Source organism: Giraffa tippelskirchi, chromosome X, assembly GCF_054371585.1.
Source record: "Giraffa tippelskirchi isolate mGirTip1 chromosome X, T2T-mGirTip1v1.2.pri, whole genome shotgun sequence".
In the NCBI taxonomy this organism is placed as follows: Eukaryota; Metazoa; Chordata; class Mammalia; order Artiodactyla; family Giraffidae; genus Giraffa; species Giraffa tippelskirchi.
The window spans coordinates 146,834,793-146,854,765 of NC_137289.1; the positions used below are offsets into that span (position 1 = coordinate 146,834,793).

Below are 19,973 nucleotides of genomic sequence, written 5' to 3' on the forward strand. Positions count from 1 at the left end.
TGGGAAAGACTAGAGATCTCTTCAAGAAAATTAAGAGATAGCAAGGGAACATTTCATGCAAAGATGGGCTCAATAAAGGACAGAAATGGTATGGACCTAACAGAAGCAGAAGATATTAAGAAGAGGTGGCAAGAATACACAGAAGAACTGTACAAAAAAGATTTTCATGACCCAGATAATCACGATGGTGTGATCACTCACCTAGAGCCAGACATCCTGGAAGGTGAAGTCAAGTGGGCCTTAGAAAGCATCACTATGAACAAAGTTAGTGGAGGTGATGGAATTCCAGTTGAGCTATTTCAAATCCTAAAAGATGATGTGTGAAAGTGCTGCACTCGATATGCCAGCAAATCTGGAAAACTCAGCAGTGGCCACAGGACTGGAAAAGGTCAGTTTTCATTCCAATCCCAAAGAAAGGCAATGCCAAAGAATGCTCAAATTACCACACAATTGCACTCATCTCACACACTAGTAAAGTAATGCTTAAAATTCTCCAAGCCAGGCTTCAGCAATACGTGAACCGTGAACTTCCAGATGTTCAAGCTGGTTTTAGAAAAGGCAGAGGAACCAGAGATCAAATTGCCAACATCCGCTGGATCGTCGAAAAAGCAAGAGAGTTCCAGAAAAACATCTATTTCTGCTCTATTGACTATGCCAAAGCCTTGGACTGTGTGGATCACAATAAACTGGAAAATTCTGAAAGAGATGGGAATACCAGACCACCTGATCTGCCTCTTGAGAAACCTGTATGCAGGTCAGGAAGCAACTGTTAGAACTGGACATGGAACAACAGATTGGTTCCAAATAGGAAAGGAGTACATCAAGGCTGTATATTGTCACCCTGCTTATTTAACTCGTATGCAAAGTACATCATGAGAAACGCTGGGCTGGAAGAAACACAAGCTGGAATCAAGATTGCCAGGAGAAATATCAATAACCTCAGATATGCAGATGACACCACCCTTATGGCAGAAACTGAGGAAGAACTAAAGAGCCTCTTGATGAAAGTGAAAGAGGACAGTGAAAAAGTTGGCTTAAAGCTCAACATTCAGAAAACTAAGCATCTGGTCCCATCACTTCATGGGAAATAGATGGGGAAAGAGTGGAAACAGTGTCAGACTTTATTTTTGGGGCTCCAAAATCACTGCTGATGGTGGTTGCATCCATGAAATTAAAAGATGCTTACCCCTGGGAAGGACGGTTATGACCAACCTAGATAGCATATTTAAAAGCAGAGACATTACTTTGCCAACAAAGGTCCATCTAGTCAAGGCTATGGTTTTTCCAGTAGTCATGTATGGATGTGAGAGTTGGATGGTGAAGAAAGCTGAGCGCCGAAGAATTGATGCTTTTGAACTGTGGTGTTGGAGAAGACTCTTGAGAGTCCCTTGGACTGCAAGGAGAGCCAATCAATCCATCCTAAAGGAGATCAATCCTGGGTGTTCATTGGAAGGACTGATGTTGAAGCTGAAACTCCAATACTTTGGCCACCTCATGCAAAGAGTTGACTCATTGGAAAAGACCCTAATGCTGGGAAGGATTGGGGGCAGGAGGAGAAGGGGATGACAGAGGATGAGATGGCTGGATGCCATCACCGACTCGATGGACATGGGTTTGAGTAAACTCCGGGAGTTGGTGATGGACAGGGAGGCCTGGCATGCTGCGATTCATGGGTTCCAAAGAGTCGGACATGACTGAGCGATTGAACTGAACTGAACTGATAGGATCTAGCAATCCCACTCCTGGGCATATATCCAGAGAAAAACATACTTCGAAAAGATACATGCACCTCAATGTTCATTGCAACACTATTTATAATAGCCAGGACGTGGAAGCAACCTAAATGCCCACTGACAGAGGAATGGATAAAGAAGATGGAATGGATAAAGAAATAATACAATGGAATATTACTCAGCTATAAAAAAAGAATGGAATAATGCCATTTGCAACAAAACGGATAGACCTAAACATTGTTGTACTGACTGAAGTCAGTGAGACAGAAGAGAAATATATGGTATCACGCATACCTGGAATATAATTTAAAACAAGATACAAATAAACATACTTATAAAACAGACTCAGATTTTGAAAACAAATTTATAGTTACCAAAGGGGAAAGGTGAGGGAAGGGATAAATTAGAAGTTTGGGATTAAGCTATACACACACACTAATATATATAAAGTAGATAACCAACAAGGACCTTCTTTTTAGCACAGGGAACTCATCTACTCAACACTCTGTCATAATCTACATGGGCAAAGAATCTAAAAAAGAATGAACATATGTATAACTGAATCACTTTGCTGTATACCTGAAACTAACACAACACTGTCAATCAATTATACTCTAATAATTTTAAAAAATAAAATAAAAAGTTCCTTTGGAGAAGGAAATGGCAACCCACTCCAGTATTCTTGCCTGGAAAATCCCATGGATGGAGGAACCTGGTAGGCTACAGTCCATGGGGTCGCAAAGAGTTGGACATGACTGAGTGACTTCACTTTCCCTTAAAAATACAGAGTTCAAACATACAACGTTTAGTAATTTGCCACTGTTTACACAGAGTGTTACAATAAATTTTTTTAAAAAACCCACATTGCTATGTCATCATTCCAACACCAAATGTGACTATATTTCTTTCCCAGCACAACTAGGACAGCAAATATATAGCTAGACCCACGTCAGTGAAAATGGAGTCTGGTTCATGTTCCCCAATGCAGACAGGGACAAGTTCCCCCCTCATGTCAACCATTTCAAAGGTCAGAAGCAGAGTCCGATAAACACTGCCCACGTGAAATGAAAATGAAGACATAATATTAAAATTACTTGAAATTCAATAGTTCTCCTTCCTTGAGTTTCTCACCTTTTCCAGCTCAGCATCGGAATAATGAATACAATGAATGCTGAACAGATTTCGCATGTGTTGATAATTTAAAGGAACCGGTTCTCACCTAAGTGAAACAAACTGCTGGAATTTTTTTCAGTTTCTGTGACTTATTAGGGCCAAAAAAAAAAAAAAATACCTATTGACATGTCCTCTCCTTTATCAAGTCATCGAGAAATATCAAATAGAGAACTATGAGATTGCCACAGCAAACACTGAATATGGATTTGCTTCTAGCACACTTGCCTTTCCATAAAAGCCACATGCACATGGGCATTCCCAGGGGATGTGCTGAAAAACACAAGAAATCCACATGTCACACTCAGGATGCTCTTTATTTGCCATCTGTCCTTCTACAACACATTCCCTCAGTGATAGAAAAAGACAGAAAGAAGTAGGTCAATGTGCCTCATTATGGAACTCCTTTTCCATTATATATATTTTTTTATTCACATAAAAAATCTCTTCAGAGAGAACCCAGAAAGTTCTACAAACGTCTACAAACTTTGGTTCTGGAAAAAGAAACAAAAACAGTATTCAACTCAAGTCGGAGTTCCAGATTTACTCATCTCGTTCACCAGATCACCAGGTAAAGTGGACTAAGTTCTACATGCAGATACACAGTGCACACCTTCAGAATCCCCATCCACGTGCAACAAAGGGCCCAGCGGTATGTTCCCTGTGAGTCTGAGGCCAGGGTCAGTGGCTAGTCAGGGCTCCAGGAGAGGCAGGCAATTGGCTCTGGCAGTGGCCCTACAAGCCCCCCATCCTAGCCCCGACCCAGCTGTCCGATGCTGACCCTCTGAGCCCCACGGACATCTCTAAGCTAAGCACTGGGGGAGAGGACATGAGCCCCATGGTTGACCTCAGCCCAGAGTCAGCTCCCCTCTCCTCTCCTCTTTCCAGGCCTCAGCTGGAGGAGGAGGAATTCTGTGGTTTTACTGACCTTTGGTTGTATGTTCACTGTTTTGTGTTCCCTTCTGAAGCTCCACGTTTCAGCTAACAGGGTGTCCTGGATTATATAAATCCAGGCTATGACTAAAACTCTTTGGAGAGCCTATATGGGAGTAAGAGGAGAACTACATTAAGACTTTTGAGGACTCAAAAGTCCAGGAGAATCCAGCTTTACTCGCACTGTTCCATGGAAATCTCAACAGCAACAAAACATGATCCGTCACTCAGTATGTAGGTGCTGTGAGTGCGACCACAAATGTCATTCTCTTATAGGACCTAAGATTATATTCCCTACCACAGACTGACCGTTCCACACTGAAGTGGCTATCTGCTATTATTTGGAAGGAGGCCAGTGAATTACAGACACATTTTCCATACTTTTGTCAGCGGGATCTGACTTCAACTCCTTTAAGTTTTCAATCAGGTTAAACCCATCAGCATATTTTCTTGTATCTACTAGAAGTTTCACCAAAACCCTCTTATAGATGGGCTTCTCTCCAGAATAAACATTTTTATTAGGGCTAAGAAAGGATGGCTTATGATTGGGAGTGCCAGGTCAACTCCAAGAGGGGAGGGGGCTGTAAGATCACAGGAGAGTGTCTGACTGGGTCAGCAAGACAGAGGGGGAAGGTGGCAGGAAGAACAATGACAAACACAATGACAGCATCCAACAGAGTAGACACCATCCCCCTCCCAAGGGTCAATCCCCCTTCCTTATTCAGAGAATTTCAATCTCACTGAGTGCAACATGCCTACATAGCTAAATACTGTCTTTCCCAGACTCATGTGTGGTGGTGGGGGGGCACCAGAATTTCAGCCAATGGAGCTAAGCCAATCATCTCTAGGAAAGCTCTGTGTTCCCCCCGCACACACCACAACTTGTCACCTGCCTCTTCGTTCCTCTTTCAGCTTAGAGAGCAGTTATCAGACCTGGCAGGTCAGTGACCATCTTGTGACTACGAGGCAGGAAGCCAATGGGTAAGAGGTAAGGATGGTGGAGAAAAAGTACCAAAGGCCATAAGTCATCAAGGATACCGTGGCAACAGTCCTGAGAGCCCACCTCCAGGTTTCTTAATCCACTCTTCACTGTGTGTTTTCTATTATTTGCAGCCAAATGCACACCTGATACATCAAGAGCCAATGATGAGGCTGAAAAGGATAAGGACGACTCAGGGAAAAGGAAAGAACAAAGACAAAAGGGAGAGGACAGGGGCATCTGTCTTACTGAGATCGCCCAGTGGGCCTCAGAAACACAGCTTAATTCCTTCCCACAGACACGACCGAAGTCCTGACTAAAAGAATAAATGTATCATTACGTTCAATTCAAAGATGCTCAATGCTCAAATTGGCTGTCTCAAATTTAACTCTGTCCTTCTGCGCTCTGATTGCTAATATGAAAGTGCATGCTTATACATTAAAGCTGGATGTTTTGCATCCTACAGAGAGGAGAATGGAACAGATTTAGAATCAATTTAGTATTTCTCTTGCAATCCATTTGGAGGACTTCCCACTGAGAACTCATCTGCCTCACCCTCTCGGCAGCCGTATTTAATATCTGAGAGGAAAAATAAGCACTAACACTGGGTAGTCTGTTCTGACACTTGTATATGCTATTTGGAAATTCAAGTCACTATGGCAAGCTGGCAGAATATAGGACATGGCCCTTGGAAAGCGCTAGACTGATCAATATTTAAGAATGCACAGGCAACAGCAATAAATGAAGCAGATGCAACGGAGATGCAAATCAATGATGAGTATGTATACCCTCAAAATAAGGACAAATCTCTTTCTGTGGCAGGAAACAGCACAGCACTAAATGCTCCAACAGTTCATTGTGCAGTCCCCAGATGCTGGTCTTGCATAGAGAAATGTTTCCTTCATACTCAACATGGCAGAAGACCCAATCTTGGTTCAGAAACAGAGGGATAAGCAACAAAACAGGTTGAGAACAGGAGCCAGCAATGGCTGGTCACAAGTGAACCCACTAGCATACTTGCAGCTTTCGCTATGTTCACATTTAATTTCTTTTTCTTTTGCAACAAAGTAAGTGCAAATATCTTTAGTCTGATTCAGTAACACAGCAGCCAAACCTCAGGAACCAATAAATAAGGACACTGACAGGCCAATACCCCTTGGCCTTTCAGATTCAAAGCTTTACCAACACCAGCCTGCAACAGAAGGGGCAAATGTTTCTTGACTCAGCAATTGTGTTCCAGATCCTTGTACAAACCACATTGTTTACCCCCACCCACATGCCCCCACAGCAGTTACTAAACTCACAACACAGCATGAAACTCATAAGGGGTTAAAGCTATAAAATGCCTACTCATAGATGTATATTTTTTTAAGTTTCATTCTTTTCCCCTTCCTTTCAAACAAAGCTTTTGTTTCTGCTGCTCCCAGTGCATGACCATTCATTAGGATAACTATCATTTGTTTATTTCTTTCCAATGATACAGTTATATTTTTCTCAAAGAAACTACCATCTTGTTTCTAATTAAACATGATGGATTCAGGGTCCTGGTTTGCCATCTGGGCCATATGTCTCAGAACATCCTTTTTCGTGATGATGCCAAGAAGTCTCCTGGAGAAGAAACAAAATAGAGAAAAAAGGTCAGCCTTGCAATATTGATTCACACCTCTCTCTGATCCCCAGCGCCCTTCCCACCCAGGCGCACGGAGAGACCACATTTCCCAGCTATCCTTGCAGATGGATGGGGCCAACTGAGAGAGCTCTGGCCAATGGCGTGTGGGCAGAGGTGAGCAATGCCCCTCCCAAGTCACCTGCACATTTCCTCTCTCATCTGCAGGTTCCAGACAGAGGAGCCAGGAAAGGACTCTGAGGTCACAGAGGATGAATTGGGAGCCATTAGATTCAAAGACCTGGGCCCTGGGATGACTGTGTGGTGCAGAGCTCACACCTGTTGCAACTCATACTGGATGTGAGTGACATGGGAGAAAAATTAACCTTTACTGTGTTTGGCCACTGATATTACAGGCTTGCTTATTACTGTGGTAAGCCTATGATGACTAATATACTCACCTAATTTTTAAGAATAAATCAGTTAAAAAGGGCTTACAAAAGCCAATGTCAAAACTTGATCACACTGCAGAAATCCCAAGTGTAAGGCATTTTAAGTGTAAGAAGTTTTAAGTATGATAAAACAATTGGTTCAATTTTAAATCTATCTTACTGGAAGCGTCAAGTTTGACATTCATGTCTGACCATTTATATAAATTACCTCCTCTTCCAAAATTCCATGGCTGTCTCCTTACAAAAACAATGCCACTTCCCAGAGCCCCTGGTACAGGGGCACCTATACCACAAACTGTCCAACTTCTACTTTTTACAAACACAATGTAAACAGTGTCCCTGGATCATGAACACACACTTGCACAACTGTTCATGGCAGCCCTTGCCTCATTCTCCATTTTCTTAAATATTTAAATGAACATCTGCTGGGGTCAAATCACGCCCCCTGGGGAAAGTGAACGGAGTGAAAGAAGGGGATGCATACAAGTTCTCCAGGGAAAAGAAGTTCCACTGCCAACTTAATTTGAAAAATGCTGCTCACCTCCTCATCTCCATCATCCCCAAGAAGAGGAGAGCAGAGAAGGATGGCAGTCTCACCCTGGAATATCGTATGGCTATTAAAATGAAAGGTTTCTGGGGCTTCCCCGGTGGTCCAGTGGTTAAGACTCTGTGCTTCCAATGCAGGGGGTGCAGGTTCAATCCCTGGCTGGGGAACTAAGATCCCATAAACCACACAAGGTGCAGCCAAAAAAAAGAAAAGATTGCAAAAAAAAATGGCAGGTTTCTCCTGTCTGTGTAAAATGATGATATACCAAAAAATATGAAAACAAAACTGTACTACACTGTCATTTATTTAATTAAAGCCAAAGTATCAAACTCATCTCTTACTAACAGGAAGTGAACATGAAGACGGGGGTGCAAGTACTCATAGCGGCATAGCTGGTGAGATGGACAGTGGTCAGTGAAACTGTAAGGTCAGAATTCTGACTTCTTTGTCCATGACCACGCTGGACCTTAACCTTGAAAAAGAGACTGATTTCTTGTGTTGGTTTCCCCGTCTATCACACCCCGAGGCAGAGAGCAGATACTATACTTCTTTCCCTCCATCTTACTGGAACATCTTCAAGAGAGAGGGAAAGAGCCAAGAAGGGCCCTTAAAAGCATGATAAACAGAGGCTTCCCTGGTGGCTCAGTGGTAGAGAATCTGCCTGCCAATGCAAAAGACATGGGTTCGATCCCTGGCCCGGGAGGTTCCCACATGTGCCACAACTACTGAGCCTGTGCTCTGGAGCCAAAGAATCACAACTGCTGAGCCCAGGTGCCACAACCAGTGAAGCCTGCACACCGAAAGCCCATGCTCCACAACAAGAGACGCCACTGCAATGAGAAGCCCACACACAGCAAGGAAGAGTAGCCCCCACTCGTAGCAACTAGAGAAAAGCCTGTGTAGCAACAAAGACCCAGCACAGCCAAAAACTAAATAAATTAGTTTTTTAAAAAAGCATACTAAACTAATTACAAATAGAACGTCCAGAGGATCTAATATAGTTTTCATATGTGAAAAGAAATAGTAGTAACTCTCTTCCTTCTTCTCAGTAACATCCATACGGAATACAAGGTAAAGAGAAAAAGAGCAGATATGACAGTAACTTCTGTGTGACTGAGTCAAATTTGCTTTTCCTAGTTTTCTATTAACTGCAAAAATGAAGATAACTGGAAATTAGCCAGCAGTTTACCTCTAAACAAGACAGTAATAAGTTTTATAATAATCACATTTATAACATATTTATGTTAAATTGTTTGAAGTGTTTAAAAGAACAAGCCACATTAAATTTTAGTTAATGTTTAATATTTATACATTGTCAATAGAGAAAGTAAATAATTGACTATGAAACTTTAGAAATATTACAGGTAAAATGCTGAAAGTGTTTTTTAAAAAAACATGCTGAACAAAAAGAATAATGGCAACACAGGTGACAAAACTGAACGAAAGCACCACAACTAAAGCAACCGTCTCAAAAACTGGAGAAAAAATGTAGCAAACACAACAGAATTAGAAAATCAACATTTTGCAACCCCCAATGCAATAATCAGTTTAGTCAATCATTTATCAATGGATTCCAAAACCACTGGGTAAATGGTTGCTGGAAAACAGAAAATTCACATGGTCTCAAAGTATCCCTCCACAGATTACGTACAAAGAGAAAAATGTCCCCTTATAACAGAGGGCTCTGGCCATCACCACTTCATCCCAGTGATGGAGCTTATCACTAGTCAAGTCAGGAAAGCTGACATTATGACATCATCGACATTGGAACATTGCCCGAAGCTACTTAAATAAAATCAAACCATGAGGAAGCAATCAAACAAATTCACAACGTGGGACTACTGGTCTGAACTCTTAAAAACAAATCTAGGTCATAAATACCAAGGAAACAAGACAGGAAGCTCTTCTAGATAGAGACGGAAGAAGCAAAACAAACCAATGCAATGTATGCACGCTGAAGGAATTCTGGACTGAAAATGATATGAACTAGATAGTGAATGATATACTTAATTACTGTTAATTTTGCATACAGCTCCGTGGTTATGAAAAACAATGTCCTTCGTCTTAGAAAATGTATGCTTCAAATATAACTGCCCAAACTTGGAAACACCAAAGACGTCCTTCAGTAGGTTAGTGAATCAACAAACTGGTCCATCCAGACAATGGATATTACTCAGCACTAGAAAGAAAAACAAGCCATCAAGCCAGGAAAAGACAGGGAGGAACCTGAAATGCACACCCCTCCCCGCCCTACACACTGTGTGACTCCAACTCTATGATGTTCTGGAAAAGGCAAAACGATGGAGACAGTAAAAGGATCAGTGGTTACCAGGGGTTGAGGGGAGGGAGGGATGGACAGACAGAGCACAGAGGATGTTTAGGGTTGTGAAACTATTCCTGATGATACTACAATGGTGGATACATGTCATTATGAATTTATCCAAACACACAGGATGCACAACACCGAGAGTGAACCCTAAAGTAAATAATTACTGTTGTTTAGTTACTCAGTCATGTTTTTTGCGACCCCGTGAATGGTAGCCCACCAGGCTCCTCTGTTCATGGCATTTCCCAGGCAAGAATACTGGAGTAGGTTGCCATTTCCTCCTCCAGGGGATCTTCCCAACCCTGGGATTGAAGCTACATCTCCTACATTTGCAGGTGGATTCTTTACCACTGAGCCACCAGGGAGATGGATCATAGTTAATAATAACATCTCAATACTGGCTCATTGAGGGCAACAAATATAACCCATAAATGTAAGATGTTAACAGGAAGGGAATCAGAGAGGACCAGAGAGGGAACTCTCTGTACTTTCTGCTCAATTATTTTGTAACTCTGAATGGCTCGGAAAATACAGTCTATTAATTCAAGAAGACAAAATTCTTAGGAGGGAAGAAAGTGGTTGTCTGAATGGAAGGGTCAGGGGTGGTGAAGGAGGACAGAGCTAAGAACCATTGTTCCTTCCAGCTGTGTAGGGCTTCCCTAGTGGCTCAGACGGTAAAGAATCTGCCTCCAACGTGGGAGACCCAGGTTTCATCCCTGGGTTGGGAAGATCCCCTGAATAAAGGAATGGCTACCCACTTCAGTATTCTTGAGCTTCCCTGACGGCTCAGACATTAAAAAATCTGCCTACAACACAAGAGACCCAGGTTCAATCCCTGGGTCAGGAAGACACCCTGGAGAAGGCAATAGCAATCCACTCCAGTATTATTGCCTGGAGAATCCCATGGACAGAGGAGCCTGGTGGGCTACAGTCCATGGGGTTGCAAAGAGTTGGACACAACCAAGCGACTAACTCTTTCTTTCTTCCAGCTATTTGGAGCTACTTGACTTTAACCATTTTTATAGATCAGTGACTAAAACACATTTCTAAAATTTATAAAAATACAGTAAAATCGAAGATGCCCCATAAAACAAGATGCTATTATCCTAAATCTGCCAAGGTGAGTCTGAGTTCTGATGGAGTCAGCTTGTGCTGCCATAAGAAAGTACCACAGACTAGGTGACTTAACAACAGAAATGTATGTTCTCCTGGTTCTGGAGGCTGGGAAGGCCAAGGTCAAGGTGCTGGCCAGTTTGGTTTCTCCTGGGTGTGTAGACGGCCACCTTTTTGCTGTGTCCTCACATGGCCTGTTTCTCTATGCAGGCATTGCCAGTGTCTCCTCTCCTTCTAAGGACATAAGTCCCATCTGATTAGTGATGGGACTTTTATGACCTCATTTAACCTTAACTCCCTCCTTAACATGGGCTTCCCCGGTGGCTCAGTGGTAAAGAATCCACCTGCCAATGCCTGAGATACAGGTTCAATCCCTGTGTCGGGAAGAGCCCCTGGAGGAGGAAATAGCAACCCACTCCTGTATTCTTACCTGGGAAATGCCACGGACAGAGGAGCCTGGTGGGCTACAGTCCATGAGGTCACAAAGAGTCAGACACGACTGAGTGACTCAGCATGTATACACACACTTCCTTAAAGACACTGTCTCCAAAGACAGCCATATTGGAGGCTGGAGCTTCAGTGTATGAATTTGGGGACTGGGGGCACAAAATTTAGTCCGTAACAGCCCTTCAACTCCCTTTAAAATAAAAGATGAATAGTTAGAAGGCAAGCAGCTTATGCCTATAATACACCACTAAGAAAGGTGCAACCATCAGAGAAGTAGCAGCACGTGAAAGGAGGAAGAACCTTTTCATCTGAGGTGGGAAGAGTTCTGAGGCTGGTGGCCACCAATCAGCAGACAGCTGTTCAGCTTAAAAGTCTCTTCGGTACTTTTGGACATTTGTATTTGAAAGCCTGGCTCAGGACACTACCCTCCAGAACACTTGGAGAACATAACTCAAACTGGATGATATCCATGTTCCTTGGTGGATGACAAGCTCTTTGATTTTCTTTTTGTAACAATTTTTGAGCCTCCTCCAGTTCTCCCTCACATAGAAGCTCAGTAAGATGCTGAGGAAACCAATACTGCTTTCAAAAAAAAGACTTGGTAGCATCTGCAAAGTGACAAGAACTTAACTGTAACACACACAGGCACCCTTCCCATATCTATAAAGCCTGGGTTTTGTTTCCTTCTGTCCATCCTTAACACAGTATCAAAACACTAGGTATCTGCAGTCCTGACAGCCCTGTCTTAAAGCTTGGTAACTATAATGTCTGAAAGTCAAGCTAGTTGTAATGGTTTTAGGGTAATACGGATTCAGGAGCTGCCTTGGGTTCAGGCATAAATTGTGCCCTGGCCTGTGAAAGTAATTCAGTTCAGTCCGGTTCAGTCGCTCAGTCAGGTCCGACTCTTTGCGACTCCATGGACTGCAGCACGCCAGGCTTCCCTATCCATCACCAACCCCCAGACTTTGCTCAAACTCATGTCCATCGAGTCAGTGATGCCATTCAAATATCAAAAAAGAAGAAAGATGAGCAACCTCCCAGAAGGAGGCAGCGTTCAATCCAAGGGGGTTTGTAAGTGGTATGAAATGTCCTACTTGATCTAATCAAGTGTTTCAACGTCCAGCCTCTTTGGGGAGCAGTTCAAGTGAATCTGTGGAATGATAAACAGTCCATCTATGACCATGAACATAATTCAGATTAGAGCAGCGGGGCTCTTGTGAGAAGACCACCCTGGTCAGGACCTCAAGGCCCACCTAGCATCTCCTCTGCTCCCTTTTTCTTTCTAGATCCTCTATGGGGAAAATCCCAAATTCACTCTTGGCCACTGGACGCTTCCAAGACTTCAACTTTATGAGGACAAAGACTTCTCTGGCTCCTGGTCTGGTTTCGTGACCACCGTAGAGCCCAGGCCCTGAGAAGTCCTTCAGACTACACTAGTCAAGGGTACGAGCTGTGGGGCTCGGCCAAGAGCTGGGACGGTACATGGTGATGGAACAGATCAAAAACACGAGCTGGCTTGAGCCGGGCCTGCCCTGGCTCAAAGCCCGAGGAGATGAAAGGCCCCGCAAACAAGGATCTCCTGCCAGCGCTAACGTATCAGCATCTGTGTTTGTTTAAAATATGTACAGCGAGAGAGAGTGAGAGCGATTTTGTGTTCTCACAGAACATTCGGAGCCAATTTCGGCACCCAGATCTTCACAGGAAAACCTCATGGGGCTCCGTGAGGTGTGAGCGGGCGTCAAGGGCAGAATTTCCTGCCAGAACTGAAAATTCCAATGATAACTGACATGGGATTATTATTTTAAAGGGAAAGAGAAACTGCTATACACTTGAGACGACACGGGTGATCGTGGTGGTATTTCTGTTGAGCACTGGAAATTCAAGCACATCAGTGGGCTTCAGTCGTTTATAAAGTGTGGACCTTGACCAGTGGTAGCCCCTGGGAGCTGGTTACAAGTACAGTCCTCGGGGCCACTCCCAGATCAGAAAGATCAGTAACTGCAGGAGGGCCTGGCACTCGGAGTTTAACCTGAAGGTTTACTCCTCTCAGATTCTGATGCCCACTCAAGTTTGAGAACCACTGAGTGCCTTTAAAAACCACCAGTAGGGGAAGTCCCAGGCAGTCCAGTGGTTAAGACTCTGAGCTTCCACTGCAGGGGGCCCAGGTACAATCCCTGATCTAGGAACTAAGATTCTGCAAGCTTCACAGCTGGACCAAAAAACAAAAAACAAAATCCACCAGGAAAAATGACCTCTAGCCTCAAATTCCTATTCATCTGTTCATTATTGACTGCTCCTCAAGCACAAGACACCCACCAGCTGCAGTGAGAGCTAAGGACGACACTCATTCTGCTGGCTAGGAGTTCTCTGGGTCAAGTGCAAATTCAGCCCCTTGCAGAGACCCGTGCTGCCCGCCATGAGCAAGGCGGCAGGAAGAAATCTCTGCAAGTGAGGGCTGCCTGCTGCGTGTTCAGTCGCTCAGTCGTGCCCGACTCTTTGCAACCCCATGGACTGTAGCCTGCTGACAGAGGCTCCTCTGTCCATGGGGATTCTCCAGGCAAGATACTGGAGTGTGTTGCCATGTCCGCCTCCAGGGGATCTTCCCAAACCAGGGACTGAACCTGCATCTGCCTGCGTCTCCTGTGTTGCAGGCAGATTCTTTACCCCTGACCACCTGGGAAGCCCAAGTGAGGTGTGCTCTGTGGCTACCCCGGGCAGACAGCCCAGGGGCGCTCAGCTGGAACAGGAGTATCACTTGGGCCGGACGAGTCTTTGCTTTGATGAGGGCTGTGCTGTGAACTGGAGCGTGTTAAACAGCATCCCTGGCCTCTACCCACTGGATACCAGTAGTAGCATCTGCCCCCTCCACTTATGACACCTGCAAATCTCCACAGGGCCAATCACCCTGCTTGAGAACTGCTGGGTTAACCAGGAGCGAGGCAGCCCTGGAAACTGGGTCAGACAGTTAAGCCTCAGGATTCTATAAAGGCCCAAACTGTTATTTCAGGTACCAATGTCTCCATACCCATACCCTACCTCCCAACCCCAGCCCATAAAGCAATCAACTAGGCAGAGGATCCCAGGTTCCAAGCTACACGAACCAAACCAATCCCTTCCTCCACCCAAGCTTCTGAGGCCCCTGGCATTTAGGGAGAGCCCCTGAGCCCAAGGCATGGCCCACAAGGCACTGCACCTGTCACACCATCATGAACCTTTGATCTCTACAGCACTGGTTTTCTGCTTCCTGATAACATGGTGCAAAAGCAATACTGCTGTGGTGGAGACTGAGCCACAAGCTACCAAAGCTCACGGCACTGCGATCACACCTGAAAATGTCAAGTCATTTTCAACAGGCTGGCGCCATTAGGGAACTTGAGCACAATGTGCACCTCACGTTTGTGTATGGTGATTTGTCGATGAGAAAAGTCCAGAATGGAGCACCCAGTGGCATCAGAAAACCCAGCTGCAGCCCTCGCCATGCCTGTTTCCACAAGCCAACTGCACAGCTTTCTCAAGGTGAAGGGACTGATATTCTTCTTCTCAATCACTGAATGTGTGAAAAATGTGTGGCAGTTTTATGCGATCCCCATCTCTCTTTCTTAGTGTGTCACTGATGGACTGTTGGAGCATCGTGCGCCTCAAGCTATTTTTCTCATCAGCCCTGAGATTTTCCTTGCTCGTTTTAGCAGAACAGGGTGAATCTTTTCCAGGAACCTGGACCACTGTGGGGGCTGGGGTAGGGAGCCCCAGCCCCTCCCCACGGGTTCCTCCCCTTCAGACTCAAACTTCAGCTTCAGGGCAGAGACAGCAGCCCCACTTGGAAGCCTGCCTCCAAGCCTGCTGGCATCTCCTCCTGCACTCGCCACAGCCTACTGACATCTCTTTGGAGGACTGGTCCCCAGTCCCCATCAGCCCCCCATGGGCTCTTCATCTTGCTCCCCCCAGGGTCCGGCCACTCACCCGCTCCGGGTCACCAGGCACTGGCGGAGCCCCAGCTTCCGGAAGATGTCCACCACCGTCTCCATCGGGGTGTGGTCAGTGACCGTGAAAGGGCTGAGGTTCAGGACACGCCGCAGCTTCAGGGGCTGTGGGCTGTTGGCTGGCAGCTCCGGGGGCTCCTCGGTGAAGTACATTACCGAGTCGCTTACGATGCCCTCCTGCCTCTGTCTGGCATTCTCTGGAATGGGCCAGCAGGATGATCAGCTGCACAAGACTTCCATGTGGAATCCCTCTCCCCATCCCAGCCCAACCCACCCCACCCACAGCTATACATGACTCCCCCATCCCAACAACCTCGAATCCCACAGAGAAGGGGAGCAGAGGGCAAACTGTACACTCCTAATGAGGGGCTTGAGCCGACAAGCAGTGGAATTGGCATCTCTTTCTCTTAAGCTAATGCTGTGCAAGACTCCCCTGCTGTGTGTGACCTGATCATCCAACGCAAAGACTTGCATGATGGGCCTGAGCAGGATGGCTCCTTCCTGGGAATGCACTGCCTTTGCCTGGACGCCAGGGCACCCCTGCTTTCCTAACACACCTCATCAGGGGGTGAACTCTGACATGAAAAAAAAAACCTAATGAGCTGCCCAATGACCTTAATACATTGTTTTGTTGTGTTTTCACAAACTAACTTATAATTAGTCCGAATGGCATTTATAAATCCTGAAAGGAACAAGAAACCAAGAAGACCATCCCAGGCTTACAGCCCAGAAATACAGCCTAATTCCAAATATAAGCCTTGGGACCAAAAAAATAGCCCTAGAAAAGATGCATTCCCCACTCCTCCCCCACCGCCAATCCTTTGGATTGTCTCTTAAAAAAAATGGGCCATTTTGTGGATTTCTCAAAGAAAGATAGTAAAACTGTTATGGTAACAATTAGCCTATTTCTATCTGTAGACAGGCCCATGTGAAAAAAAGCTGCAGAAAAAGTAGGGTAACAGGAACTCATTAGAAATACAGCTTTATGTGGTACTAGAAACCCAGGCTATTTTAAGTCACACATGAAATAAATCCATCGGTCTCCAGATATTTCTCCAAGGCGATTTTCCTTCTGTTGGAATTTTAATCTTTCTTTTGGTTCATGGGAAAAGGTTAGGGAAGAGGTACAGCAAGGCTTGCCTTAAAATGGATCCTGGTTTCTATAATACACTTTTTTTGCTTTTTCAAAGACGACTATTCACCTATATTGTTCTTTGAAAAATAAAAATTCTAACTGCTGGCTCTAAAGCCATTTACTGCCACAGAGTACTCTAATGGAAAACTGGCAGCATTCGGGGTCAGACTGAGTTTGAAAAGGGGTCTCTGTTTAAAAGGGGAACAGAGGGCCTGCTGGGCAAATGCTTGCACAGTATGTGCATCAGATTCAATCGAGTTACATCAAATGGAGTAGGATTCAACCCCAAATACCAGAGGACACTGGTGCACAACGTGTTTGCAGATGTAGATGCCACACAATACACACTGTACATTTCTCTCCTAAATCAAGACAGTTCTATCCTAAAACACTAGGGTGAGAAGCAACAGTCAACACACACAGTTACTACTCATTTTCATGAAAGTGAAAGCATTAGTCGCTCAGTCGTGTCCAACTCTTTGCGACCCCATGGAATGCAGCCCCCCAGGCTCCTCTGTCCATGGGACTTCCCAGGCCAGAATACTGGAGTGGGTTGTCATTTCCTTCTCCAGGGAATCTTCCTGACCCATGGATCAAACCTGGATTTCCCGCATTGCAGGTAGATTCTTTATCATCTAAGCCACCGGGCAAGCCCACTCATTTTCATAGACAGATTGATTTTCTCAAAGTCCCACATAACAGGAATTTCACCTATTTCAATAGTCCAGTTGAACATCAGGTTTGGATCAAGCCACAAACCCCAATCAGGAACTGATCACATGGATTTTTTGAACCCCTCCTAAAACCAAATACAACTTAGCCAACTGTGGATCCACTTGTTGAAACAAATAACAAGCTTCTATTGCCTCTGAATATACTAATTGAGTTAGAAGCCCTGATTCTAACAGCATCGAGCTCTGTGATTTCTTGCTCAGTGCTGTGTTCCCAATGCCTGGACAATGCCTGGAATACAGCAGACACAAAACAGATATTTGCCAAATGCATGCTGGCGTCAATCATTCAAAGTGAGTGAATGAGTGAGTAGGTCTACTGACCATCAGTGCCCTTGGCTCTGCCTCCCATACACAACACAGTCTATCTCACAAAGGAGGCATTAGAAGGAACGCCTTGAGCTCTCTGCTGCTGAACAAAAAAGCACCAGCTGCGGTCAACAAAAAGGCACTTGCTAGCAGCAGTATGATCATCATGCCAGGTTCATGGAGGGTAACAAGGAAGTGTTGATGAAGTGAATTTCACAAACTGTCACAGGCCAAGAAATTTTAAAAGACTGAGATGGTTAGATAGCATCACTGACTCAATGGACATGAATGTGAGTAAACTCCAGGAAATAGTGGAGGACAGAGGAGCCTGGTGTGCTACAGTCCATGGGGTTGCAGAGTTGGACATGACTTAGCAACTCAACAAGTAAGTTACTACAATGGCTTCAGAGCAATGGTTCTCAAATGGGAGTAATTCTGCCTCCACCCTCAGGGGACATCTGGCAATATCTGGAGACATTCTAGGGTCTCAAAGCTGGGGGGATGGAATTGCTACTGGTACCTCGAGGGTAGAGAGCAAGGATAATACTACAGCGCAAAGATAAGCACCTCTCAACAAAGAATTATCCAGCCCCAATGTCAATGGTTGAGAAACTCTAATCATATTTTTAGGGAGGTAATACTCTATCATCCTGTTCATTAAAAATGCTTCCACAGATAAACGAGGTCCTACTGTAGAGCACAGAGAACTATATTCAATATCCTATGATAAACTATAATGGAAAAGAATATGAAAAAGAATGAATGTATATGTATAACTGAATCACCTTGCTGTATAGGAGAAAGTAACACAAGATGGTAAATCAACTCTACTTCAATAAAAAATCAAAATTTAAAACAATCTTAATTTTAAAAAAGCTTAGGCAGATACCAGATATTGAAGGTTAAAAAAATAAAAGCTTCCATAAAACACACATAACTAACAAGAAAGGTTAAAATGGAAAACTAGAAGCAACTATAGTGGTGGTCAGTACAAAGGTGTTGTGGTTAAAAAAAAAAAAGAAAGAAAAACTATTTAGAAGAAAAAGTAGATTATTTTGTAACAAGGTATAGCTTATAAGGGCTCCCCAGGTTGCATCAGTAGTAAAACAAAACAAAAAAAAAAACAAAAACCTGTCACCTCAATGCAGGAGACATAAGAGACACTGGTTCGATCCCTGGGTCAGAAGATCCCCTGGAGAAGGAAATGACAACCCACTCCAGTATTCTTGCCTGGAGAATCCCAAGGACAGAGGAGCCTGGCAGGCAATAGTCCATGGGGTCGCAAAGAGTTGGACAGAACTGAAGGACTTAGCATGCATATAGCTTATAAGGCATGGAGAAGTCCCTCTGCACGTATGTTTTCATCCCCAGCAGAAAGAAGCAGATGACACCACTGTTCCCCATGGCCTCTCCCATCATTAACAGCGCTCCCAGGAAGAAATCTCTTCAGGGACAAAGAGCTCACCTAACAAATCAGACATGTTTCTTGGTGCTCAGTTCTGAACAGAGAGCCCTTGTAAGCAAGCCTCTTCCATACGCTCGAGAATCATCATCAAATCATCCACCAGGCAAAAAAAAAAAAAAAAAGTGAGTTCCCTTAACTCTGGCCTGTGACTCTAACTTTCCATCCCTTTAATCATCTCTGTGGCTTCCCATGGAGTCCTCTCTGGGTCTGTCCTCACTTAATTGCAGAATTCAAGACTAGAAGAGCCTGAGCCTGCTGAATGCAGCAAGAGCCTCATCGTTGCAAAGAGTGCCAAGAAGTAAAGTCCCACGTCCCAGGACCCTGCACAGGGCCATATACTGCCCCGTATGTGATGGTGAAGGGGGCCACGTGTACTAGCTGCTCTCCAACCAAGACAGCAGCTATGGTTTGGCATACCAGAGACAGACTGGAAATACAACACTCCCAGCTTCATAGGAGCAACTAATATACATTTTAAACATCACAGATAAGAAAAAAAATTGCTCTTTGCCTCATCTACTGGGCTTCCTTGGTGCCTCAGTGATAAAGAACCCACCTGTCAATGAAGAGGCATAAGAGACTTGGGTTTGATCCCTGGGACGGAAAGATCCCCTGGAGAAGGGCATGGCGCTCACTCCAGTATTCATGCCTGCAGAACACCACGGACAGAGGAGCCTGGCAGGCTACAGTCCATGGGGTCACAAAGAATCGGACACAACTAAAGTGACTTAGCACACATGCACCAGTTTTTTCTTATCTTGGATCTATCTAAAATCTCTGCTCCTGAGTTCCCTGGAAGGGAAACTGGCTTGGGATCGTTACTAGCTCAATTGTGCTCAAGCTCAGTGAAGTCAGACTCTCTGAGACCCCGTGGACTGTAGGCCACCAGGCTCCTCAGTCCAGGGGGATTCTCCAGGCAAGAATACTGGAGTGGGTTACCATATCCTCTTCCAGGGGATCTTCCCAACCCAGGGATTGAACCCTCATCTCCTGCACCGGCAGGAAGATTCTTTATCACTGAGCTACCTGGGAAGCCCATACTAGCTC

The 19,973-nt window shown here is 44.7% G+C and overlaps 1 protein-coding gene and 1 non-coding gene across 7 annotated transcripts in view; one reads left to right on the forward strand and one right to left on the reverse strand.

The window, feature by feature from the left end:
* Positions 1–3,201: 3,201 nt before the first annotated feature.
* The window catches only part of CLCN4 (Cl-/H+ antiporter 4), a 71,201-nt gene continuing 54,429 nt past the window's right edge, over positions 3,202–19,973 (reverse strand). For 2 of the 6 annotated variants that reach the window (XM_081566138.1, XM_081566137.1), the window contains exons 12-13: positions 15,267–15,483; positions 3,202–6,423 (exon numbers count right to left, since the gene is read on the reverse strand). In XM_081566138.1, coding sequence (XP_081422264.1) covers positions 6,333–6,423; positions 15,267–15,483 — 308 coding nt within the window. In that variant the 3' untranslated portion in view covers positions 3,202–6,332. Of the gene's footprint in view, positions 6,424–15,262; positions 15,484–19,973 lie in introns of all 6 variants that reach the window. The other 4 variants (XM_081566140.1, XM_081566139.1, XM_081566142.1 and 1 more) reach the window with 2 other exon arrangements.
* Positions 7,515–7,587, forward strand: TRNAG-UCC (transfer RNA glycine (anticodon UCC)). Its single transcript has one exon. It is a non-coding gene; the product is annotated as a tRNA-Gly (tRNA).